We start from the raw sequence: 26021 nt of genomic DNA, 5'->3' as shown, positions 1-26021 counted from the left end.
GATATCCAGTGCTTCACAGTGAAGCCCAAACTCGATTTGCCCCCTAAGTTCCACAGGCCGGTGTCAGAGCAAATTGTAAGGTAAGCATCCCCTTTTTCTCACCCAGCGTGAGAGTGGGTGTAAGAGGCTGGGTACAGATCTCTTGCTAATAATTCCACCTTTGAAAGGATGGATATTTTATCTTCGGATTAGCTTTCTAGAATGCTCTTTCTGTCCTCTTTGAAGAGCATCCGAGAAAGTGGAGGAAAAAGGTGATCCACGGGCTGAAAGGGTACAGAGGCTACTCCTTCCACAAGGTCACTGACAGCAAAAGCTTAAGTGGGATGAGGAGGCACTCTGGTCTTCCTGTAGACCCACCCTGTCCGGTTGAGTCCCCTATTGAACTGTTTTTTGTAAAAAAAAAAAAATTTAGAGACAGTGTTTTGCTTCGTCTCCCAGGCAGGAGTGCAATGGCATCGTCATACCTCACTGCAGCCTCACACTCCTGGACTCAATTGATCTTCCCACCTTAGCCTCCAAATGGTTGGCATGCCTGGCTTTAGTTTGTTTGTTTGTTTGTTTGTTTGTTTGTTTGTGTTTGTTTGTTTGGAGACGAGGTCTCATTGTGTTGCTCGGGCTGGTCTGAACTGGTCTCAAGTGATCCTTCTGCCTCAGCCTCCCAAAATGCTGGGATTACAGGCATGAGCCACTGTGCCTGCCCTGTTGAGCTCTGCAGCAGTGCACAAGCCCAGCCCCACACCCAGCAAATTGAGTCCATACACATGGGTGCGGCTTGAGTGTTTGCATTTTATAATGTGGCAAAAAAGATTCAGACATTTGCTGCTGGTAATGCACAAGAGAAGAGCCCTTCGCCCCCACAGCACAACAGTCACATAATACAGGATTATGGGGTGGCTTTTAAACCTCAGGAGTCAACTGTCCAAATTCAAGTGAGATTTTATGCCTCTCATTTGAATTGCACCTGACTTAGCAGTGGTATAGAAACATCTGCTAAGGCAGATGTTTCTTTGATGTTGAGAATTTTCTTTTCTATTTGATCCATGTTCTAGTGAAGCAAATTAACCTCTTTCATGGTCTAATATTCTTCAGGATCTGGTTTTATATCCTGAAGTTTGGTCGTTTCTTTAACTTTTCATCATTTCTATGACCTTTCATCAGCAATAATGGAAGATAAACTAAGACCCTATTTACTTACAAATGGTTGCTATAGGAAGGCATACCTTTTAAGGCTTGCAACATATTTTCTCAGAGAGAAGTATTTGCAAATAGTGACCTGTAGAGCATACCCAGGCACAGTGTTTCCCTTTGAGGTGGGGCCTGTCTGCATTTCAGCGCAGGGGAGAAACAATCCACGCCTGACCCTGGTATATGTGCAAAGTTCACCCCTTACGCCAGCAAGGGGGCAGGCTGTTTAGGGTCCAGGGTGCTCTTGGGGTAGTTGCAAAATCTGCATTTCATATAAATGGAATACAAAGGCCTCGTTCTCTCTCCTCTGCCTCACCTTCCTCTGCGTTTGCTGGTTCTGCTCTCACTCAGCATCTCTGTTCCCCAGAGGCAGGGACACAAAGGAGGCAAAAACTCAAGTTAATTTCTGCTCCTGCCAACACCACCCTCCCGAGGCTGGCTGGGAGAGGAAGCCAGGCTGTGGCTTCAGGTCAAGGTTAGGGGCGTTTCATAAGACACAGTGACACGTTGTGAAGCCAGACCCCATGTCTAAAAGCAAATCGGCTGTTTTGTTGGGTTACGTGTCTAACAGTTTGTCTGTCTCTGTGCAGTTTTTACAGGGTGAACGAGGTCCAGCGATTTGAATATTCTCGGCCTATCCGGAAGGGAGAGAAAAACCCAGACAATGAATTTGCGGTAAAAACAAACAAAACCCACCAAAACAGAAACCAAAAAATAGCTCCTTTCACCCACAACAAAACTGCCTGTGCAGAAGTGTGTCCGCAAAGGCTACCACAGGGCGATAGTAAATGTCTTTTTATAGGATGTGCAGAAATGCTAAGCTATTGCCCTACCAAATTTAGAGAAACTATTGACATTTCACTAACGATATGACTAAGGTCGTTAAGATATGTAATAAGGTGACCTCGCTACTCAAGTTCTGGTGCTCCTATGCTGGGAGCACACTTCCCTTCTGCGTGTATCTGAGCTGGTCTTTCCATGAGCCCCAGGTGTGAATGTAGGTGCCAGTATCTCTAGCTACAAATGGCCTCCGGGAAGTGCCGAGGTACCTAGTGCCGACACCATGGATGGGGCCATTCTCTGTGTTGGGCCTGTCCTGTGCACCACAGGACATTTGGCAGCATCCCTGACCTCTGCCCACTAGGTGCCAGGACCACCTCCCCAGCTGTGACAACCAATCAAAAAGGTTTCCAGACATCGTTAAATAGCTATCCCATGTTGCAAACTATGCATTAGAGTCATGCAGATATTATCACAGATCCTCAAAGCCTTTTAAAAATTATACATAATTTTATAAAAGTGGCCTAATGAATTCCACTTTTAAAAGGCATCAAAAACCAATCTTTAAAAATATTCCCATTCATCTTGCCTGGAAACCTCGTCTATAGGCCCATATTGCAAGGAGACACTAGCCCTGGGACACTGGTAGACACTACTGCTACACTGGTAGACACTAGTGCTACTGAGAATAGCTTCTTCCCATTGCCTGCAGTCTGGAGGAATCTGGGGGTGCAGGAGTCACAGGTGAATTAACACCCTGCCCCTGCAAGAGGAAGCTTGGAACATTTTCAGCAGGGTTGCCTCAAGTCAAGAGCGGCTTCCACCCACTCTCCTGGGAGTGCCTCAGGTTTCCTGGTCTGATCTCAGGGCTGTAACTGAGTATCAGAGAACCTTGGAGAGGCAGAGTGCTTTCCAGCCCTGAGGCCAGGTTCCTTGTGTGTCAGTTGAGGAGCTGGGAGGAACCTGGAGTCTGTGAATTCTGAAGTGTTCTGCAGTTCTAACAGGCCGGTGATTTCAAGATAAAAAGCCTATTTCTTGTTTAACGCCAGCATCCTGGGCCTATTTGGTGACTGTGGTGTGGATTTGGTTACTGTGGTGTTGTCTAGAACAGTGCAGGAGGTCACACCCAGCACTCTAAGGGCAGTGGCTTTCTGAGCAGTCTGTATCTGTCCACGGTCACTACAAGCAATAATTCTATTATTTATGTAGTATCTTTGCACTGCAGGATTTATAGGCAGGTCATAAATTTCCCTCTCACCTCTCCCATCTGGAAAGTAGGTATATTCTTAGATTCTAGAGAAACATACGCAAGGAGGGCAAGCACCCTGCCAAAGGGTGTGCAGCCAGGCGGACGCAGAGCTAAGAATAACCGGGACTCCTGACATTTGAGCTGCGCTAAGCCTCGGAGGCTGTGCTTCTTCTAAATGGCCCTGAAATCCCCTAATGGCCCCATTTAGGTCTGCGCACTTGGATGAAGCGTTCAGAAGCCACAGGATTTGATCCATGCTTGACAAAGCCTCAGGCTTCCCCATAAGCACTGGGTTTTGCAGTCTTGGGAAGCCAGGCTCCGGCCCTTCCACAGGAGCTGGCTTGGGGCTGGGGGCTGGGAGGGCTGCTGCCTCCAAGCCTGCAAAGTGTGCAGCTCTGGAGAGCTAGGGCCAGCCAGTAGGGAGGGAGATGAGACAGGGCTTAGTTCTTGGCACCAGGATGGAGCCCAGAGGTCCCCCCCCCCAGGGTGTTGATATGAGAGAAAGTGGAGAAGGTCTGGACTAGAGGTGGCCCTAAAGGGTGAGCATGCTTCTGTTTTTATGACGAGTGCCTGAGGCAGCCATCCCCGTGGGGCAAAGAGGCATCAGGCTGAGATACTGGAGGCCTTGCCTGTGTCCCCAAGGCCTCAGCAAGGCCCTTCCCTTTCCTCTTCTGGAACCTAAGAGGCTTGGGATAAGTGCTTTCCAAGATCCAGGCCAGTGTTCTGGAATTGTGGACATTTCATTTTCCCATGATTTGTGTCTAGATGACTGTTGGCTGCTCAGGGATCCTATAATACAGGAGGTGTAGCAGGCAGCTAGACATTCCGAAGGAGGAGGTTGGACAATGGTTCACGGTTTACCCCTACAATGGAATTCTCTGCGTGACCTTTACAGAGGTGCAGACTTGTATTTACTAGCTTGAAACAATTTTCTACAATATGTAATGTACTATTTTAATCTAATGAACACAGATTAGAAAATGGTGTTTTTATTTTAAATATACATAGATACTCTTTTTCATACTGAGTAAGGAGCCTTGAACAAGAGATACTAAAATGTTCAGGTTATCATCTTTGGGCAGTGGGTGATTTTTCTCCTTTCTGTTTCCATGTCTTTATGTTCTCATGTAAACATATATTAGTTAGGTTAAACTTTAAAGCTTAAAATACTGGCTGATTTTATTAGAATGTGAGAGATCACTTTTTTAAACCCAGTCTTCCGAAATGAATTTGCCCCTTTGCTGAGAAAGATTATCATAAAACTCATAAAATTTTGAGGCTTTCCAAATATCTATTTGCAGAAGAGGGAACCCCTTCATTTTGAGGTATATATATATATATATATATCTTCCCTGCCCACCTGCTATATAATGCTTTTGTTGCCAAATACCAGATAGATGGGCAACGCCAGCTAGGAAACCAGGGACCTTTGGTGCATCCTGTGTGATTGTTAAGCAGAGCATGGCTGTGAGCTATGACATCAGCACATGCCTGCCCTGCGCTGAACACCGCAGAACCCTTCCCTGAAGGTGGACCTAATTCTTATACAATTATAAATCCCCCCTGGGGAGATGTGTCCACCTGCGACATCCTTCTCCTAACAAGTGCTGTGATTTCCCTTTGCAGAACATGTGGATCGAGAGGACCGTATACACAACCGCTTATAAATTACCTGGAATTTTAAGGTGGTTCGAGGTCAAATCAGTTTTCATGGTAAGGATGCCCCCCCTGAAGGAACTGTCCTCTCCCCTCCCTGACACAGTCTGACTCTTTGCCTTCGAGTGATGCTGGCCAGCATGCACAGCGCAGGCCCCACAGTTCATGTCATCTCCCTGCTGTTCCTCGGAACATCGATGGCTCCTCTCCCACCGATATTTTAGTGGGAATGCCGTGTCATCACAACCAGCTCCAGCTTATGAGAAAACCAGAACTAAGATTTCATTTCTTCTTACAAAATATTTAAATTCAGTCATAGCTGTGCTGTTTTGACAGTTCTTTCTGTTAACTAAATGAAAAGTTTAAGACAAGTTTCAATTTACATACTTTTTTAAAGATCTCTTTTCCTGATGGTTTTATTGCCATTTACATGACAAACAACTTAATTAATAGTACTTGCTCATTCCAAGTAAAAATAGCCTGAGACTATACCCTTCTCTGGCACTGTGTAAAGGAATAATGATTTCCATCTCTCAGCAAAGCTAAACCTTGCCTTGCTACGGGACAGTTTAATTTACATGAAACTCACATTTGCGGCGAGCTATATCGGACACGTTCATTTACATGAACCAGAGTCGGTCAGCAGATTTATTGACTGCATTGAAATGCCAGGGCCATGGCAATTGGCAGCATAAAAAGGTCTGATTGAACTATGGAAGTTTTTGTTCATGTGTCTCAATGTCTTTAGTCTTCACCAACAGGATCTCACCTGGGTGGTGCTTGCCATATAGTGCACAAAGAGTCCCCCTGAGACACCTGATTATTTGGCTACAGGACTTGGCTAGAACCTCCCTTCCCTGCTGTGTGTCCATCCACCCTTATCCTTTGCCCATGCCGGCCTGAGTCCGGACCGTTCCAGGGGGCCCAGGAGCCACCAGCCTCCTCACCCTTCAGGGCCACAGGGTGGGAGCACCTGGGCTCTTCCCTGCCCCTCCCTGGCAGCTCCTGTTCTCAGCCCCTAGCACCTGGAAGCCCCGATCAAGGGAAGGCTGTCGGGAGTCAGGTGTCAGGTCAGGATTCAGGTGTCAAGTGAAGATGCAGCCCCTTCACTAGGGCCCTCTGGAGCTGGTGATGTGCTCGCTACACACGGGAGAGACGTCAGAAGTGCAGGCCCTTCACACACGTGGGCGCTAATCCTCCCAGCGGGCCTCTGCCCACAGCCCCGCATAATTGGGGATCTGCTAGCTAGTGGAGGTGGAGGTGCCTGACCTTTCGTGCAGATGCAGTTCCTCCAGCTGTGCTGGCCATTTTTAACAAACTAAGAGGGCTGGAAGCCGAATAATCCCAGAATGGCGGGACCAAATCCTGCTGTCAAACCCCCGTGGTGGCCACTGCTTATGCCTCGGGGGACCAGCCCCCATGAGATCTTTGTAGGGCCAGGTGCTAACCCTGTTTGTTTGATAAAAACAGGAAATGAATCTTTCCTGAGGCAAGTGGGATCAGGAATGAGAAGTTAGCAGCCGGTCCAGTTGCAGTACTGCCCTGCAGGGTCCATTTAGTGAAGCTGTGTGCCTGGGATGAACATTCTAGAGCCTGAGAGAGCAAAGTGTGGGGTTAGGACAGCATTGTTAGGATGCATGTTGTTCAGGGTGCACGTGGTTGGCCACATTCTGTGCACTGTGACCTCTCCACAGCCATCCCTCCAGCAGTGCAAGATGGGACGGGTGCATCGATGAGTGGAGCCACCGTTACCTCGGCAGCCACCGGGGAGTGTCACTCTAGGGTTTGGCAATTTACAGAGTCATCATCGCTGTTCATCTCTGTCACCCCGACCCCCTTCTCACAGACAGTTCCCTGCAGGCTGCAGCAAGAAGACAGGAGGCTCTGTTCGCCAGGTGCTGAAGACACTTCCTGTCGCACCTGCTTTGGGAGGATCAGAGTTATCATGAGGTCACCCTGGCCGGGGCCCCTGTGGCCCCGCTGAGGGGAGGAAGCTGAGTCTGTTGGAGTAAGGCCGAGGCCAGGGGGTGGGGGCGGGACTGTGGTGCCTGCCTTAGACCCGGCCACGTTGCCCTGGTGCCTTGGGCTGAGCCAGAGTAGGCACTAGGCTGGGCCTGGCCGGGACCCGAGGGCCTCCCGAGAAGGAGGACGGAGGTGCCTGAGAGGATGCAAGGGAAGCTGAGAAAGACTAGCATTTGGTCCCCTGCCACTGTGCTGAAGGTCACATTGACCAGTGGCAGGTTTGTAAATGAGGCCGCTGAGGGCAGGTTGGAAGTGCCCACGCTCCCTGGGACGATGAAAGCTCTTTCGTCCCACAGGGACACATGGAGGCTGCCATGGCAGAGTGTGGCCAGAAGGGGATAGCGGGCTTCCCAAGTGCCCGGGCCTCCCTCTAGATTCCTCCAAATTCCCTAAAATCTTCCTTCCGTCTATAGAAACGATGACAAAATGGCCAGCTGCTCTCAGCTGGGCCATAAGTGATCATGCCCGAAAATTCTGTTGGCAAGAAAGGTGCTTGGGGGAGTAGGAAGCCTGCTTCTCACAACCTGGCTCCTCTGGTGGGGTCCTGGGTGCTGGGCAGGTAGGCTGACCGGTGCTGTTGTCCCGCCCGTGCAGGTGGAGATCAGCCCCCTGGAGAACGCCATCGAGACCATGCAGCTGACAAACGACAAGATCGACAGCATGGTGCAGCAGCACCTGGACGACCCCAGCCTCCCTGTCAACCCCCTCTCCATGCTGCTCAACGGAATCGTGGACCCTGCCGTTATGGGGGGCTTTGCAAACTACGAAAAGGCTCGTGACAGCCCTGCCCTGGGACAGACAGAAAATTCCTAACACTGTCCCCAAAGCCCAGAAACAATCCCCTGCTGATACTTGTGCAGTCTCAGCAGTGACCCAGCCCAGGCCAGGCAGGCCCTGTAGGTGCAGGAGGGTCGAGGCCTGGCCCTGGGCACAGCTCCCCGGGCATCCTCTGATAGCTAGGAAGCCCCCACTGCCCCACTCGGGTTGGGCTTATCTTCGCCCAGTGGGACTCTGTGGCTTTCAAGAGGCCTGGAACTATTAAGAACAAAATCATTGGAGTATTTAGTCCAGAGAGCAGCACTTGGACATTGGAGGGGGCCTAGCCAGCTGGTCTCCCTGGATCCTAGCTGGGTGGGAACTGGCAGAAATCAAAGGACATGGGTGAGGTCTAGACCAGGGCTCTGCGTTTTTGTAAATGAAGTTCTCTTGGAACACTGCCACGCCCATTCATTTACTTATTGCCTGTGACTGTTTTCCTGATACTAGCACAGCACAGTTGAGTAGTTGCAGTGTTGAGTAGTTGTGACAGAGACCCTCACGCTCCACAAAACCTAAAATGTTTACCATCTGGCCCTTCTCAGAAAAAGCATGTTGACCTCAGATCTAAACAAGGGAAAAACAGAGACAGAAAGGGCCTGGCAGGAGAGTGGGCTGTGCTGCACCGGGTGGGTGGCCGCCCTTGGGCAAACAGGCGGCACTTTCTTAACGCTCAGTTGCCTTCAGGTGTAGATCAGGCCAGGCAGGTGCAGGGTGGCAGGCCCAGCACGTTAGCAGCTGGAAGGGCTATGTCCACTGCCACCCAGCAGGACCGAGCTATCCAGGTCACCTGGGCTCCAAGGACTTGGCGTGCTGCTGGGCCCCTCTCCCTGGCCCCGGCTACCTGTTGGCTCCATTTATTGTATTTGGCCTTACAGGGCATTTTGCCCTGGGTGCTAGGGAGGGAGTAACCAGGGTCTGGAGTGAGCTTTGTGTGGGTCTGTTTTACGTACAACTCCATCCCCAGGGCCTGGAGCCCAGTAAGTATGAGAATCGGTGTGGGATGAGCAGGTGTACTGAGTGGCTCTCCCTGTCTCCACCAGGCCTTCTTCACTGACCGCTACCTGCAGGAGCACCCCGAGGCCCATGAAAAGATCGAGAAGCTCAAGGACCTGATTGCCTGGCAGGTAGAGTGTCAGAAGCCAACCTTGAGTAGCTGAAGGGAAAGAAAAGCCCAGTCTAGGCTGGTGCAGGTCTGCCTGTGTCTTCTCAGCACTCGTGCCCAGCCAGCATGGGGACGTCCGGACAGCAGTCAGAGGGGACGTGACTGCCATTATCCCTGAATAAACACACCCATGCTGTGTGATCCACTCAGCTTCTGGGCTGCCTGCAGTCATGAATTAGAACATACGGAAAATTCTGTCTTGCAAGCAAAAAAGGCCTCTTTCCTCCCACTGCTGGAAAATCCAGCAGTGTGGTATGGATAGGACAGAACTTAAGGCAAGCTCAGAGCTATGATGCTGTGGGCTGGGCGTCCTTGGCGAATATGCAGGCCGGGAGCTGCGGCGGTACACCCTCCTTGTGCTTTCCGCGGGCTCTAACGGGTGGCGTGTGTCCTCATTTGTGTTTTCCCAGCTGAACATCTGCATATTATTTTGTTTTTCAACTCATGCCCCTGGGGCCTTTCGAGTCTTAGAGGGCCACCACCTTAAAAGGGTAGGTGGCTCCAGAGAGTTGTCAGTTACCTATGGATGTGTCTGTGCTTCTCGGAGCCCTCCTGAGCATGTCAGGAACATCTAGGAGCTCGGTCTGCACTTGTGCTGCTACACTGGGCAACTCATTTCTTTAGGCCTCCTTTGCTCATGCGGGAGGCAAGGAGGGTGCTGTCCCTGAGCTCTCACCAGGCTGAGTAGAGAGAGAGAGAGTTGAGAGTGGTGGGGGCATCGCAGTCCCAGTCACTCAGTTGGCCTCAGAGATTCTGTATGGTTTCTCTGGTCTCTGTCCGGCACAAGCCAAGGCTGTTCCTCTGCAGAGACATCTCTGGGCCTTTTGATTCTGGCCCCATTTTAGTGGCTTCTCTGTCATCAGCACATTGGCCAGTGAGACCTCTTAGGGTGGAGCAAAGCTGACCTTTGGTTGTAAGCCAAATTACAAGTCCTCCGAATTTGTGTTTAGATGTATAAGAGCGACTACCTTTTTATAATTCTATTTATATTTATATATGTACATAATGAAAATTATGTATATTATAACTGTGATAATATAACAAAATTTACCATTTTAACCATTTTTAAATGTACGGTTCAGAGGCATTAAGTACATTCCCATGGTTGTACAATCATCACCACCATCCACCTCCAGGACTTTTTCATCTTGCAAAACTGAAACTTTGTACTCATTAAATAAGAACTCCCCTATTCTACTGTTTGTCCCATGAATCTGACACTCCAGTACCTCATACAAGTGGACTCATATGGTATCTGTCCTTTCTGCCTGGCCTATTTCACTGAGCCTGTCTTCGGGGTCATAGCACATGCCAGATTTTTATTCCTTCTTCTGCAGAAACATATTTCATTGCAGGGAGAGACCACATTTTGTTTGTCCAGTTATCTGCTGATGAACATTGTGTTATTTCCACCTTTTGGTTGGTGTGAATAACGCTGCTATGAAGAGTATACAAACATCTTTTTTAAGTCCCCGCTTTCAATACTCTGGGGTATATCCCCAAAACCGGAATTGCTGGATCATGTGGTATTCTCTGTTTAATTTTTTGAGGAATTGCCAAACTTTTCTGCAATGGCTGCACCAGTTTACCTTCCCACCATCTATAATGCATGATTCTGATTTCTTTACATCCTCACCAAGACTTGCTTTCTGTTGTTCTTTTTTTTTTAATAATAGCAAATCTAATGGATACTTATATATATTTAACAGAAAATATATTTAAAAAGGAGAAATTAGGCTTTGTCACAAATCTGTCTGCATTTGAAATGTTTGCCTTGAAATTGTGATTTAAAAACCCTCAGTGCTGGCTGGAAAGGACATTGTTGGCCAACGATGGTTTCTCTCCGTGGAACGTAAGCCTCTTGTAGTCCGTCTTCTGTTACTACAAAAGTGGGAGAGAGTTTAGAATGTTTAATGATTCCATTTCAGATGTTGTAGAAACCAAAGCTTACAAAATTCAAAATTCTTCTGAAGGCTGTAAAACCATTGCGTATACAAAAACTAGTTTGGTCTGCAAAAGTTCTATTGATTTTTTTTTTCTGTAAGCTTTTATAGTAAATTGGATTTTAAGAGTTCCAAGCCCTACAGAGGAAAATAATTTGTTCCCCAGAGAGCAACTTTATGTCAGCACTATGTCATCACTCCTAATAACTATATTAAAGGATGAATTTTAAAGCAGGTCATAGGAAAGTTGAAAGAAATAATCAGTTTTCTAGTAACTTCATTAACTCAAGAAGTAATGAAAAATACATATGCAAAACATTATGTAGGATTTTGCTTTCATTTGCAAATGTTTTGAAAACTCCTATCAGTGTTGGTAATTGAGTTCTATGTTCATTAAAAATAAGAAGTCTGGGGTTTTCAGAATGCTTTGTTATCTTTTTGTTTATTAGTTCATTAGGGGTATTTTTTTATCTGAAACTCTATCAGGGCGGAGTGAGGTTTTCCCTCCTGGGAGTCCCAGGACACCTTTGCAAAGTTTTCATCACCCATGTACAGTAAGCGCCTCTTCAATGCCTAAAATCATTTGTGAAGCCCGGTTAATAAGTCCCAGGCAGCTCCTCAGCTCTGCTTGCTGCCTCTGAAATTGAGGATGGGCTGACCTGCTGTTCTCACTGGGTTGGAGGCTGTGGCTCGGGTGCAGGCTGTGTGGAGCCTCTTCGAGGTTTGCAGTTGACACCAGGTCATGAGTCACTTCATCAAAGGCGCAGCTCCATCTTTCCCAAACACAGCTGTCATTGTTGAGCATCCCTGCCGAGTGTCCAAAGATGAATCCATGCAGGCTCATATTAAACTGCTGTGATGTGTACATATTTCTCTTTTGAAATGTACAAAGATGAAAGACCGAACTCACTCATCATCCCCAGCTGGTGACAAGCATGACCATCGTGGCCAGGGTTGGTGCTCAGTCCTGGAGCACTGAGTGGGACTTCCAAATGTTCTGTGCTGCTTGCAGGAAATGAATCTGGGCAGGGGACAGACAGGAGTAAACTTCAAATGCCACCCATCAGGAGGGCCTCTTTTTAGAGCAGGCTGCAGGCTCATCTTGAACAACCAGAGGTGTGACTTTGGGAAAGTCCTCTGCCCTCTCTGGGCACTGAGAAACTGTAGGAATGCAGATTCCTGGGATCCACCTGCAGCAAATCAGGTCCACAAATTTGCCTGAGAAATTTTGATGTTCAGCCAGGTTGGAACCCCACTAAACTAAAGGGTCTCCAAAGACCATTTTAGGCCCTAGGTCTGTGGCTTCTATTTGTATATCAAGTACCTTATAGGTTGGAATTTGTTGACACAGGACGTCTTTTTAGTTTCTTTCCTTTAGAATCACGGCTGCAGTTCAGCCCCAAATAGACATAGAAGAGCCTGGATCCTATCCTATAAGGTTATATCCAGCCAGTGTCAGGAACTGTTGAGAGTGATGGATTCTCAACCCTTGTAAGTTTCACCTACCAAATTGCAACTCAGGCAGGACCAGTGACCTAAACCAAATGGATTTAACCCTCGTCCAGCAAGCAGCTTCTTTGATGTAAAGAGTCTGACCAGTTAAGGCTTTTATCACACCACTACCACCACCAACAACAACAAAAAGCAGAAATGATTAGATTGCATTTGGCACATTTAAGAACCACCCATGCTAAATCAAAAATGCTTTTAGCATCTAGGGTGGCTGTGCTTTCACCTTGAGACAGCACCCCACACTTACCTGCCTTGGCACCCAGAGATGGACACAACATTTTTATCATCCCACCAGGTGTTGTCCCAGCCTGCCTTTATCATCCCCGAGGGCAGAACTCAGGAAGCACAAGGATCACAGTGAGCTTTTCCTACTGTTGGCCCTGAAGACACTGCGCCCAGCCCTGGGGAAGGTGCCGTGTGCATGAGTAATTCCTATGGAATATTAAAACGTCCCATCCATTGTGAAATCTCACCTGCACACTGTCCATTGGCACTAACTGTGCAGAAGGGGATCACTGGCATGTGCCTTGGGTTTGGGCCCAAATGTCAGCAAAACAAAGTTTGGTGTCAGTGCAGCCTGAGAGCAGGCTGGGGGGCTGTAAACACAGGAGCGCGCTCGCTCATTCCCTGCTTTCCTGGAGTACCAAGAGAGGCAGCAGCTGCATGCTATAAATGGCAACCAAATATATTTTATGCGTTGATTCATCTTGATAAGATTTCTTGAATTTGTTCACAGAAATTCAATTGTGTACTTATTATCCTTCTTACTAATAAATCTGCTCATTTAGATTGGTGTTCTGTCCTATTAGGAAAATCTGTTTTTAATCAGTATTTTGATTTAATTATAAACTATTAAGAAGAAGCCTCTTAGCTCGATTGCGTTGAAGAATGTCTAAGTTGCAGTCCAAGCCTTGAGGGGAAGGAGGCTGGGGCAGAAAGGGAGCCTTTGCTACCCCCTCCCCGAACGGCAGTGACTCTGGTGGGTCTCTGCAGCTGGAGAATGAAAATGTCTCTCTTACGACGCTTTTAAAGGTCAGCTACATCTCCACGCTCGGAAGTGAAGTGTTGGCATGGATATTTTGTGACAGCAGTGTCGGCAGAGAAGTGATTATTTTTAGTTTTAAGGGAGAATAAATTTGGTTTTCCTTTCCAAATAAGAATATTCCTCGGTACTGTAGATCACATGTAATTACGTTTTGGAATAGGGTTCTCAATTGCCTGTAAAGGCAATATTAGCTAAAAACAGTGTTTGCATTCTGACATGACCCTTTACTAATAGAACAAGTTCCATCTAAACAAATGCAAAGTGCAGCTTTCCCCAAATTCAAGTGCACAGCACAGGTGAGTCTATTCTGGGAAAGTAATTGAGTGGCCATGGTGTGGGGACCACACACTGGACACGTACAATCCAAAACACAAGTGATTTTCGTTTAAGCATTTCGGTCCTTGGGGGCAATGTGCCTGCCGATGAGTTTAATCAGCCTGTTTGACGTGGAACCAAAGCAGAGGCATTTTGCATAGCTGCACCTTCCACGGTGTGTGTTGCTTTCCCTAGACCATGATCCAAAAAGTAAGGGACGCAACCTCTGTGTTTTTCAGATTCCATTTTTGGCGGAAGGGATCAGGATTCATGGAGAAAAAGTCACAGAAGCCCTGAGGCCGTTCCACGAGAGGATGGAAGCCTGCTTCAAACAGCTGAAGGAAAAGGTGGAAAAGCAATATGGCATCCGAACCGTGGTAAGTGAGTGGTGTCACAGAAGAGGGGGCATCTGTGCATTCCACTGCCCAGCTGTGCCGCGCTCACAGAGCACAGGAACTCACATGTGCATATGATGCATGCTTAGGAAGCAGGATTTAGAGGAGCCCAGTCCCTTGGTCAGTCCATCTGCCAGCAATCCAGCAGCCTCCTTTTAATAACTGGACAGGTCAGGGTGAATAAACATTCATGCATTTGCATGATCACCAAATGCCGCCTTGTCTGGTGTGAGCATAGTCTGTCCTCACTGTTGTGGAACAACAGAGAAATCTGGAGAGGCCCATGCAACTTGGCTGGTTGGTGGAGCCCACACCTGCAGTCATACAACACACACAAAGGGTTCAGGTCATGTGATGTCCGTGGCAGAGGTGGCTCAGCAAAGTTGAAGTCCAAGAAGCATGGCCTTGAGGGGAGAGTGATGGATTAATGGAATTTGAATTTGTTAGCAAAGACTCAACTATGGGAGAAAGTGGCAGTTGATCTAGACCAGGAGTCCTCAAACTTTTTAAACAGGGGGCCAGTTCACTGTCCCTCAGACCGTTGGAAGGCCGTTGGAGAGTGCGGCGCACATTCCACACATGCACACTGTGGGCCCGGGATGAGTCAGCTGCTAAGCAGGACAGGCAGCGGCAGCAAAAACACCTGGCAGGCTGGATAAATGTCCTTAACGGGCCACATGTGGCCTGCGGGCTGCAGTTTGAGGACTCTGATCTAGACTGAGGAGGATAAGTTGGATATGGCCAGGGGAGCCCAGAGGGACACTGCCCGGAGAAAGGTCTCCCTCAGCAGAGGCTGGGAGGCAGGAATCTGGTTGGCCAGAGGCCGGTGCAGACACAAGCATGCCTTGGGCAGAAGGGAAACCACAAGGAGGAGTTGGAAAGGCACCAGCCTCCAAGGACTAGGGATGCCAGGTTGGGGCAGGACACCTCATGATGAAGGGCAGAACTGAGCTTTTGCAAAGGTTTCTGAGCAGGAGCTTGGATCAGGAGCATGATAAAGAGCAGCTTGTGAGTTTTAACTGTGCAAAAAGCTGTGCAGTCGAAGTATGACAGCAGGCTTGAGACTGTCCTCAGGAGCCACATCTTAACAGCTCTGGTGGACAAGGCCAGACACCCCAAGTCAGAGCTGCCCTGGCAAGACATCCAGGATGATGCCTCCATCCTGGGAGTTTCACTGCAGCCTACCCTCACTGCCAGTGGACCCTGGAGGTGTTGGGTACAGCAAGTGGCCCCTTTCCCCATGGTTCAGGGATGACTGGCTATGTGACAAAGAGAGGCAGTGAGCCCTCATCTACCATGATAGAATGCCACGCCTGCTGGAGTTGAGGAGTGTGTGCCCATTTTCAGCAGTCCTGCCTAAGGAAGATGTGCTGGGGGAGTCATTTTGCTTCTTACAGCATACGGCCTTACTCCCTAAAGGCCGGGTGTTGAATGCGGTGTGTGTGCCATTTTGGTTTCTTTTTTGGCCAACTTCTCAGCTGCCCTTGCTGTTGAACTCACTTTTCCATCACACATTCATCTTGTTTAGCAAACACTAATTTAGTGCTTACTGGGTGCCAGGGACCTTTCCCTCAGTTTTACAAATGTTCATTAGCTTAATCCACCTAACACTCTGGGAAGCGGGCCCCGTGCTCATTCCTATTTTACAGGTAAGGACACAGGGACACAGGAAGGCTAAGGAGCCCAAGGTCACACACTAGCAAGTGGCCGGCCCGGGGTCCAAGCCCCGTCAGTCTCATCTGTGCTCCCCACCCCAACCCTGGGGGCTCATCCAGCCCCCACCTGTATTTCACATCTCAAGCTTGTCCTCCTCTCGCCCGTGTGGTAGGAGACTGAGACTCTCCCTGAGAAGGGTTCAGTGGGCCGTGATTCCACTGCCTGCTCTCCCAGTCTCTCCACCACTGCCAGGTGAGGCTGAGCCTCTGGGCCTCCAAGCCCAGGGTCCAACAAAGCACAGCTGCTGGGCCTGAGACTGGAAGCTCAGTGGGTGAGAATCTGGGACTGACAGCCCAGCAGGAGCTGCCCCAGGTGAGCAGGCCTGGGAATCCGGGCGCCGTCCTTTGTGCAAGTCACAGTCCCTGAGCAGTATGTACTTGATGGCGTCAGAGCTTGCAACTCCTTATAGTCAGTTGAGTGGCAAGAAGTGTTTCGGGGTGTCACTGTGCACCTCTTCCAAAGTTCGACGCCAGTTTTCATTGTTTCTAAGAAATAAACACTTGTGAAATCTTGAAGTTTTCCTACTAAGTGAAAAGCTTCCTCTTTTATCAATCATTTAATGCATATCTCAAAGTCACAGCAAGCTGCTTGACTCACCAAACATCTTTCATATTCCTTTCTCTGCTGTGATTCCTGATTCCTGTGTGTGCCTGCTGTTGGAGAAAACGGGGGCAGGGAGGTCGGGGTGTGTGTGGGTGGCTGGGGTGTCTCCCTACTCAAAGACAAGCTTCCCCTGGCTGCAGCTCCGGGATCATCCTCGGCTGGAGATGAGAGCTCTCCACTGCAACGTGAGGCAGCACCGTCTCCACCAGGCTTCCAGCCCTGCTCTGTGGGGCCAGTCACTGCACCCCAGCTAGGGGTGGGGAGGCTTATTAGGGGGGCAATGCAGGAACAGAATTAAGGATGCATTTCCCACCCTTGGATGCTTTGTTCCCCAGGGCCACCTTCCTGAGTCCTCCTGCATCCTGGGACCCCAAAGCCAGGTTCTGCAGTCAGCTTCCTTTGTTTGAGCAGACGAGGGGCAGGCAGATACCGTCATCCTCTGAGAAATGTGGCCAATAAAAGGCAGTCTGGGATGAGCTTTCCCTGCCTTAACTACTTTGGAAACTTGCAAGCATCTCAGAATACTTTGAAAGGCAATATAGTATCATCCTGTCCAAAAAAAGATGGATTTAAAAATAAAAAAGCCCATAGAAAGGACATAAACCATTTTGTCAATTTTTCTGAGCCAGCCTAAGCCCTAGAAAGAGAAGATGTGGACACCCGCTGACTTGTTAACACACAGGCCCCTGTGGCTTGCTCCGGGCTGGCCTGACCTCACCAGTCCTGGGATGCTAAGACACCACATTCCCTGCATGGCACCCCAGTGTCTCCTGACCCTTAGGAGTGAGGTGTGTGGGCCCCTGGGAAAGAGCCCACAAGCACCTGCTGCACTCAGCACCCCATGCCTTTGCTGGCCCATAGGGCACAGGAGGTGCTCGTGTTTGTCTTTGAGTTCGTGCAGGAGATGTTTACATTTCTTAAGCAATCTTCATCTACCTCTTCCTTCACATCTGGTGAAGAGTGAGAGCCAGGCCTGGTGCTGCCCACTCTTTATCCCATCCGTGGCATCGCTTTAACCACCAGAGGCGGCCAGGTGCTGAGCTGCAGCCACATATTTTAACCTGCCTCCTGCAAGCTCCCCCCAGGTGGCTCCCAGCTCCTCAGTCCAACAGGCCATCACCCTCCTCTCCCTTTCCCAGCTCCTGTCACAACACCCATTGGTCACCCAAATGGGAAACCCAGGAGTCAGCCTTTGTCCCTCTCAGGGTTCTAGCCATGGTCTTACTTGGCAGCGCCAGGGTGCACCCACCCCCATTTCCTTCACAGCTGGCCCCTGACCTGGCTCCCAGGATCCCTCCTCCCTCAACCACCCTCTACAGCTGCTAATGGGACCCATCCCAGTGTTTTTCTCATTGGGATCCTCGGAGGCTGCTAGGAGGGGTGTTGATGGGGAGGTGGAGCTGGCTCCAGATTTATGCTAGGTCACACCATCAGCGCCACAGCCAAAACTCTAGCCTGGTTCTAACACCCTCAACTCCTAATCACCAGCCCTGCTGCTGGAACAAGGAGACTTTAGTTCATTCACGGTGTCTGGCACTGGAGCTGCACCTGTCAGTACTGGGTGAGACTCCAGTTGCATCAGATGAAAAAATAAAAGCCCTGAGTTCTGGATTTTTGAGGCTCTGCACAACCAAGAAAGAATTGTGAGAGGAACAAGCCAGTAGAGCCCATGGCTACAGCCCAGTAGGTGCCCTGCAAATGTGGGATCCAATAGTGGCTTCTGTCCCTTCTTGGCAAAGCCCTCCTCCTACCATCATCCTTCCTGTGTTCGTGGCAGTCCATACTCACATGGCGACCAAGACTCCAGGTCACCTTCCAAGGGACATCACCACCCTGGGGTGGGTGCTCGGAGGTGCAGGGGCTGCTTTCTGGGCCTTCCCAAGAGCTCGAGAGAGGTTGTCCTCGCTGGTGTCTCTTCCTCCGGGTCCCTGACTGCCTCCCTGCTGTGTGCCCACTCACTCAGCACTCAGGTCCTCATGGCTGCTGTGAAGTTCATTTCATCACAGAGACACAGAAACTGACAAGCTGGATGCTCTTAGGAATGGGGCTCAGGTGCCCACCCAGATGTCATAGGTCAAGTCTCTTCTTAGCCATGTGCTCGGCTTCTTTTCCATGGATGCTGCTCTCCACCTGCCGAGCAGGTGGTGGGATATAAAGACTGCATCCCCCAAGCCACAGAAATCACCTGAGTGTCAGGTTGCTGGCTCTCTTCCCTTCTTCTTTCCACCTGTAGCTAGAAAGGATTGTGTTGAAGTCAAGCCCAAGGCAGTTCCAGGAGACAAGCAGGAAGGGAGCACTGGGATGGCTTGTGTAGACGGGTGTTCAGAAGGGTGATCAGGTGCCTCCACCAAGCTCATCCCTGACCCCTGAGCCTGTCTTCAGAAGCTGCCCTGGAAGAAGTGGCCAGGGATGGTGTGGGTTTGGGAAGACAGGCTGCCTGCAGGGCTCATTCAAATGTAAAGAGGCCTCAGGTGCTGGGTTGAAGGTGTGATGCTGAGGGGTGGGTGGTGCTGGGGATGGTGGACCTAGAGGAGTGAGTTCTTCCTCAGGAGTAGCAAGCACACAAACGGGGTCCCAGGATCCTGCAGAGATGCTGTGTGGGAGAAACGTTTCAGAGAGTGGGGCCTTGGGTGCCCTCTGATTGTGTTTCAGGAAAACTGAGGACAGGATATTACATAGACTCTGAGTGTCTAGATTGTGTACAGGAAATGTTTTCACAATTGAGGATATCTACAAGTACCCGTTTTCCTTTCCGTTTCCTCGGAAAGGCCGATTGATGGCAGTGGACAACTCCATGGAGCTAGCCAATGGTGCCATCACTGGTGCAAGTCCAACACTGACCAGACCCTCTGTGCTGGCAGCTTCCAGCCACATGATGCTTTGAACCAGTGGGCAGCAAACTGTGGTCCGCCTCCTATTTTTGTGAATCAAGTGTCACTGGCATGCAGCCATGCTCCTTCGTTTCTGTACTGTCCGTGGCTGCTTTTGTGCTCTCATAGCAGAGCGGAGTAGTTTCAACAGAGACCATATGGCCTGCAAGCCTAAAATACTTATCTGGTTTTTTACAGAAAAAGTGTACCAACTCCTTGCTCTTTTTACAATATTGAACTTTTTACTATTAAAGAGATAGTGTACAAATCAAATAGTATTTTATTTGGGATCAGATATTTAGGAAATAGGCCCACTTTTCAGATGTAGAAATGGCATTATGTAATCAGTAATCGACCGCTTCTTGCTGCTGAGGTCTGGAACTGTGGTCTACCGCAGGCTGTATATAGTTGATTCGCTGAATGAGTTGCCTGCTTGGGTGGGGTGGGCTAGGGGTGGGGAGTTGAAGCCACTCAGAGAGGACATGTCCTACAGGAATTTGGTTACCACATCCTCAGGGTAAAGGAAAGTGCGTGTGCAGCAGCTGTGGGCCATATGTGCCAGCATCTGGCTGGGGGTTTAGGTACATGAGAATTTTCTAGCTAATTAAATGTTGACACATGCTATATTTCAGTGACACTTGTTCTGGTAATATGTCAAGGAGGGGATGAAAAAGTTCATCCAGAGATCATTGTTCTCCAGGATGCATCACTAGTCCTTGCCTAGCCGTCGGGAGGCACTTTGGCAACTCTGATGTGGCTTTGTCCAGTCCCTGCAGGTGTCACTCGCAAGGGGGAGTCTACTGTTCCCAAGGTAGCAGGAGCATCTCATTTCAGCCTAGAGAAGTTCCATCGTTGCCCACCCATGCATTTTGGTCATTTGTATAGTTTGTCAACATGCAGAAATTTACAAAGTCCATCTAAAGATCTTGCAAAACTCTTTAACCACTTTCTAGATGTTACTCTATATATTACATTTTCTAGTCAGTATATTCTACTATGACTTTGGAATGGGTTGACGCATTGTGGTCTTGGTAAAGAAAAATGCACTGAAAATTAAAAAGCTGAAAATATTCCTTCTGAAAATTTTCACTATGCCAAGTCAGGATTCAAAAGACCCTAAAATCATCGGTTTTGTCTTCTGCTCAGAACAAGAATGTGTACTGCTTATAAAAGTGTGGACGATTGTGGTCTAGATTCCATGCTACAAAGTCCACCTTCTCGCAGGAGTCTGACCATGCCAGGCACAGGCATCAGACGAGTCTCTCTCCGTTTCTCTCTCAGCCCTCAAGTCTGGACGACAGAAGAGGCAGCCGTCCCCGGTCCATGGTACGGTCCTTCACGATGCCTTCCTCTTCCCGGCCTCTGTCCGTGGCGTCTGTGTCTTCCCTCTCCTCCGACAGCACCCCCTCCAGGCCGGGCTCAGATGGGTAAGTCGGACTCAGTGACAGCAGCTCCGGAGCAGAGAGGGCTGGGGAGGCGGTGGTCTTGTGAGGAGCCCTGGGTTTGTTTTATCACAACTGAGGATTTTTAAAAATCAAGATTATCTTTGAAACTGAGACCCTCCAAGACTCTATGACTGCAGTGCCCAGTATTAACTTTCAGAGCCTTGTGAGTTGTTGAGAAGAAAATCCTCACTTTGGGTGCCACTTTGAACAAGGTTTCCTTCAAATTTTAAGACTTTCGATGAGTGTACAACCCTCCAGCATGGCTTAGGAGCAGCAGGCTCATTCCCTCCTGGCTGCGCACTTCGGACTTTTCATCTCATGGTCACCTGTAGGTGTCATGCTAGGGCAGGGCCAGCGTGGTCTGGGTGTGACACAGCCTCCACTCTCCACACGCAGCACTACCCGCCCAGCCGACCCTCACACAGGCTTCCGTGACAGCTGGCCTGGCCACCTTCCTCTTTTTCTTCCTTCTTCTTTTTTGTTTTTTCTTGAGAGCAAAACTTTTTATTTGTTTAGTTTTGTTTCTGGTAAGTTTTATTACCTTTTAAAGGGAAATGCCGTTTAAGTTGAATACTTCTGAGAATGACCATCTGTCCCATACTTTCGATTTTCCATGGAAAATATGGGGCATATTATCCTTTATTATCTCAATTTTTTTATTTTGGTGAAGTACACATAAAATTTACCATCTTAACCACTTTTAAGTGTGCAATTCAGTGGCATTAAGTATGTTCACACTACTGTACAACCATCACCACCATCCATCTCCAAAGCTCTTTATATTATAAAACTGTAACTCTGTACCCATTAGACACTGACTCCCCATTCCCCCTCCCCGTGCAGCCACCATTGTACTTTCTGTCTCTATGATTTTGACTATTCTAAGTATCCACAGGCCACCCTATTTCTACAAGACCACTTCGGAGGACCATTTTTCCTCTTGAGTACTTGATAGTACGAAGCAGCTAAGAGGGAAACAAGAACCTACTAGTTAGACTAGTTAATTAACATTCATTGAGCACTCACTGTGGCTCTTGCATTAGCTCAGATTATTACAAAGAGAACCACACTATTGATTTTTTGTGTGTGTTTCTGAGTGGCAAGCATAGAAAGTTTGTTCTTATTATACAAAAAGAAAAAATGTTGCATGCAATTTAAACATCAGAGAAGAACTTCTAATTGTTTTACTGCCGCATTTGCACAGTTGTGGTTTGTCCAATCCCATTTGGTTTACAATCCATCACCCTACCATGCCCACAGGCTCCTGGCCCTGTCAACATGCAGACACAAACTTCCAATGAGCCCCAAGGGACAGCTCAGCTCTAAGTGCCCTTTGTTGCCAACAACTGATGTGCCCAATGGGGAACTGCAAACTATACCCACAATTTTTTTTTTCTCAACAGCAATTTTTATCAGTGTCTGGTACTTATAAGGCCAAGTCCATATGGAAATTCTCAATTTAGAGGTATTTAAATCATGTGTGCTTGTCACTTTAGAGAAAAATTGCTAAAGAAATTTAATTCAACTTCTCCCCAAGAAAATCCCCAGGCTACTTATGAAAGGTTTTTATATTTCCAAGAACGTAGGGGTTAGGGTAGAAATTGATGGAGAGGTTTTGGATAGAAGAGTGGTGTATTGCACACATGAATATGTGAGCTTGGGCAGGCAGCTTCTCCCCAGAAGGCATTTGTTTAACCTTTAACTAGAAGGCATCTTTATTAGAGTCCTGATTTTTGTTCATTCTTGGGGTTAGCACCCTTCGCTATCTAACTAATGTGGAGAAAATGAGCTTTGGTCTCAAATGGCACAGGTTACGTGCAAAATAAAGTTCATCCTGCAGGCAGTTGCTTCTCATAATATGAAAAATTTAAAACTCTCCCTGTCTTTCTCTTGCTTCTTTGTATACTCATCAGGATTTTACAGCGTAGGTCTCCCTGAGCTGGAAGATGTCTCCTAATCCTTTTTTGGCCCACATTAATTATCTCAAGTTCTGCAAAACCTATGATAAAATCATGACAATTTTTGGCTATTGCTTATAATATAATAGATACAATATTTAATGCCTAATGAAAGTTGATTTATTGGTTAATGTATATCCAGGTGGAACAATTCAGGTGTTTCTAAAGGCCTTAATGATCTAAGTCAGTGCTGGTATGTTACATCAATCATTTTTAATTTTTTAAACTTCTTATTATAGAAAAATTTCAGACATATACATAGTGGAAAGTATAAAGAGCCACTGTGTCCCATCAGCCAGCCTCAGCAATTGCCAACTTTTAGCAAATCTTCTTTCAGTCTGCATCCCAACCTCTCCTCCCCACATATTATATTTTCCAGCAAATCTCAATTATCGTGTCATTTTATCTATGGATATTTCAGTATGAACTTCTAAAATGTAGGGCCTGACCTCGTTTTTAAAACACATAACTATATTACTTTATGTAAACTTTGTAGTAATCTAGTTTATGTCACACGTAACAGGAATTTTGTTTTATCAAAATATATTAGTGTTAATACCATTGTCATGAATGCTTTTTTTTTACAAGTTCTCAGCTTGTACTTGGTTGATATTATCTCTTTAAGTCTCTTTTAATCCACTTTTTTTTCTTTTCCTTGTAATTTATTTGTTGAAAAATCTAGGTTGCTTGATGTTTCATGCTCCCTGCTGTGTCCTAGAGTTGTCTGATGTGTGTCTCTGTCCTCCGCAGTGTTCATAGTTGAATGCAGAGGTTTGATCAGATTCAGATTTGATATGGAGACAAGACGATTTCGTGGGTAGTTGCATGTTCTTCCATTCAGAGGTCCATCATATCTGGTTCTCTCAGTTTTGGTGACATTAACAGCTGTTGATAATCAATGCTTAGATCCAATGCGATTGGATGTGTTTAAATAGCACACATACCTTAATGACAGATCCTTCTCCACAGCCATATTAGACAGAGAGAAGCAAAAAAGTAGGAGATGTGATTCTTGCTCTTGGCAGTCTGCATCTGCAGAGGATTTTAAGTGTAGTTTTGTCAATGTTCCTTCCTTTCCTGGTCCCTCTCAGCATGGACCGTGTTACATGTCCCATGTTGGGGAGCAAGGTTGCTGCATGGCCTTCTTCATCAGCGCGGTGGTTATGTTCCAAATTTCCCATTCGGAAATAAGTTTAAGAGAAACCAAAGCTAGGATTAAAATGGGACTTGCTTTCCAAATTATCTTCTCTGAAATCATTCTCCCCTCAAAGAAACCAAGTTATTCTCCAGGTGGTCAAGGAAGCCTGGCTTGGAAGTTGCTTTAAGGGCTGGGAGCTACAAAGGGTAGGCTCTGTTGAAAATATAAGATTCTAACACATGAGTTTAGCTATAAGGTTTTTCAAGTGTGTCCATACTTTATCCGTGCTGGCCTCTCTGCTGACTCCTTATTATAGCAGGAGCTGTAGGGGATAAAAGTCCAATCTTAGAATAAGATCCATACTTCTCCCCCCTGTTACTAGAAACAGGATGAACATGCCAATCTTGTGTTACAATGGCAAAATGCAATGTGTGTAAATGTGTGTGCACACTAACCTTTTGACACATACCTTTGAGCTAGCCCCAGATCCATTTGCTCAGTGGTCTGATTATCATCATGTTTTTAGAGCAACTATTTGGTGTCCATAGGCAGAAGGAGGATGGTGTTCTCGTTCCCTTTTGTAAATGAGAACATCAAATTGCCAGAGGTTAAGAGGACGTCAAGTGTAGCCAGCAAGAGGCAGAACTGGGACTGAGGTCCTCTGTCTCTAGCTCATTTGTCAACTAAAACCCTGAAGGTGTCCCCAAGTCCCAGTGAGCTGAGTTGGCTTGCCTCTGGCTGGGCCATCCAAAGGGCTTTCACACAGAAGCAACCCATAAATCTATAATCATAGAAACTTGGTCAGAATTAAGGTACCAGAAATGTTTTTGCATTGGCACCTGCCTATTTTTCCCCATTGCGTCTGTGAAAATTTCAGTATAAATCTCTAAAAGGCCAGGGTTTTGCCTTTTGAAATATACCCAAATACCATTCTACTGTCGTAAATCAACGATAATTCCTTAATGTCATCATCTAGTACCCCATCAGACTTCACATTTGCCCTCTTGTCCTATAAGTGTTCTATCTTTTCCCAGTTTGTTTTCATTGGGATGGAAACACGGCCCTGACAGCTGGTTACTATGTATCTGAAGTCGCCCTCGGCCTCCCTTTTAAATCATTTCCGTCCTTATAAAAGTCTGCGAGTCCCAGTCAGCATTTAGAGGAGTTGCGAGGGACTTTACAGGTGTCTGCAGGGTGGAAAGCAATTGCTCCCCATCCAGATGACACTGATTTAAAAAAACGTTTCCCTTAGGTTTGCCCTGGAACCACTCCTGCCAAAGAAAATGCACTCCAGGTCCCAGGACAAGCTGGACAAGGATGACCTGGATAAGGAGAAGAAGGATAAGAAGAAGGAGAAAAGGAACAGCAAACATCAAGAGATATTTGATAAGGAGTTTAAACCCACTGACATCTCCCTACAGCAGTCTGAAGCTGTGATCCTTTCCGAGACGGTAATTCCACAGGCTGTCCCCTCTTACTGCGGGACCTCCTGGGACCTGCCTATGCTCCTGCTGTATTCAACAAGGCTGTCCGCTGTGTTTTATTGAATTTGCTGCAAAGTAGTAACCCTAAAACCTGGGATCCTCCTCATCCCTAGCCTTGAGTAACCTGACCCAGTGGGGCCATGAGAGACACAGAGAGTCTGGGGGAGGCTGGTCTTAGCGTCCATCCTCCATCTCGAAGGGGCTCAGGTCAGGGAGGTCGCCAGCAGGGCCCACACACAGGTTTCAAGGCTTTCTGCAGCTCTGTTGTACTTGTTGACAATGTCGGAATGCTTTTGTTGTCAGAAAACAGCACTCTTTGTTAGCTAATGTCTTTCCCTCGCCCCTTCCTAGCTAGAAATCTCTAAGCCACAGTTGCTGCCCAAGTGCTATGATCTGCTCAGATAGGACCCCAATGTCCCTTCCTACTGGGCTCCACCAGCTGGGCTCAGTTTCATGTTGTTGTCCCTTCCTGATCTGCTCTGCATTTAAATCACCTGACCATGTTTCAGAAGCACTTACGGGGACTTAACATGACATGTGCTGGTGAGTTGACATTAAAAATCGCAGTGAGTCTGTTCATCCCACAGTCCTGGGCGTGTGAAGGCAGAGAAAACCTTGGGGCATGCTCTTGTCCCAGGGAAGGGCCTGGAGGCGGGTCCTCCCAGAAGGGCTCAGTGGCATTTGGAGTCTGAGTATAGAAATGAGGCCCATACTGCCTCTGGGG

General features: G+C 47.7%; 1 protein-coding gene across 2 annotated transcripts in view; it reads left to right on the top strand.

Moving 5' to 3' along the window:
- The window catches only part of DOCK1 (dedicator of cytokinesis 1), a 491171-nt gene that overhangs the window by 452015 nt on the left and 13135 nt on the right, over positions 1 to 26021 (top strand). For both annotated transcript variants that reach the window (XM_012781384.2, XM_012781385.2), the window contains exons 42-49: positions 2 to 80; positions 1776 to 1860; positions 4841 to 4927; positions 7487 to 7663; positions 8752 to 8835; positions 13928 to 14065; positions 20554 to 20699; positions 25066 to 25264. In XM_012781384.2, coding sequence (XP_012636838.1) covers positions 2 to 80; positions 1776 to 1860; positions 4841 to 4927; positions 7487 to 7663; positions 8752 to 8835; positions 13928 to 14065; positions 20554 to 20699; positions 25066 to 25264 — 995 coding nt within the window. The remainder of the gene's footprint in view (position 1; positions 81 to 1775; positions 1861 to 4840; positions 4928 to 7486; positions 7664 to 8751; positions 8836 to 13927; positions 14066 to 20553; positions 20700 to 25065; positions 25265 to 26021) is intronic.

This window comes from Microcebus murinus, chromosome 14 (assembly GCF_040939455.1).
Source record: "Microcebus murinus isolate Inina chromosome 14, M.murinus_Inina_mat1.0, whole genome shotgun sequence".
NCBI classification, from domain to species: domain Eukaryota; kingdom Metazoa; phylum Chordata; class Mammalia; order Primates; family Cheirogaleidae; genus Microcebus; species Microcebus murinus.
Note: the sequence above shows the minus strand (reverse complement) of the source record. Positions and strands in the feature narration are given on the sequence as shown.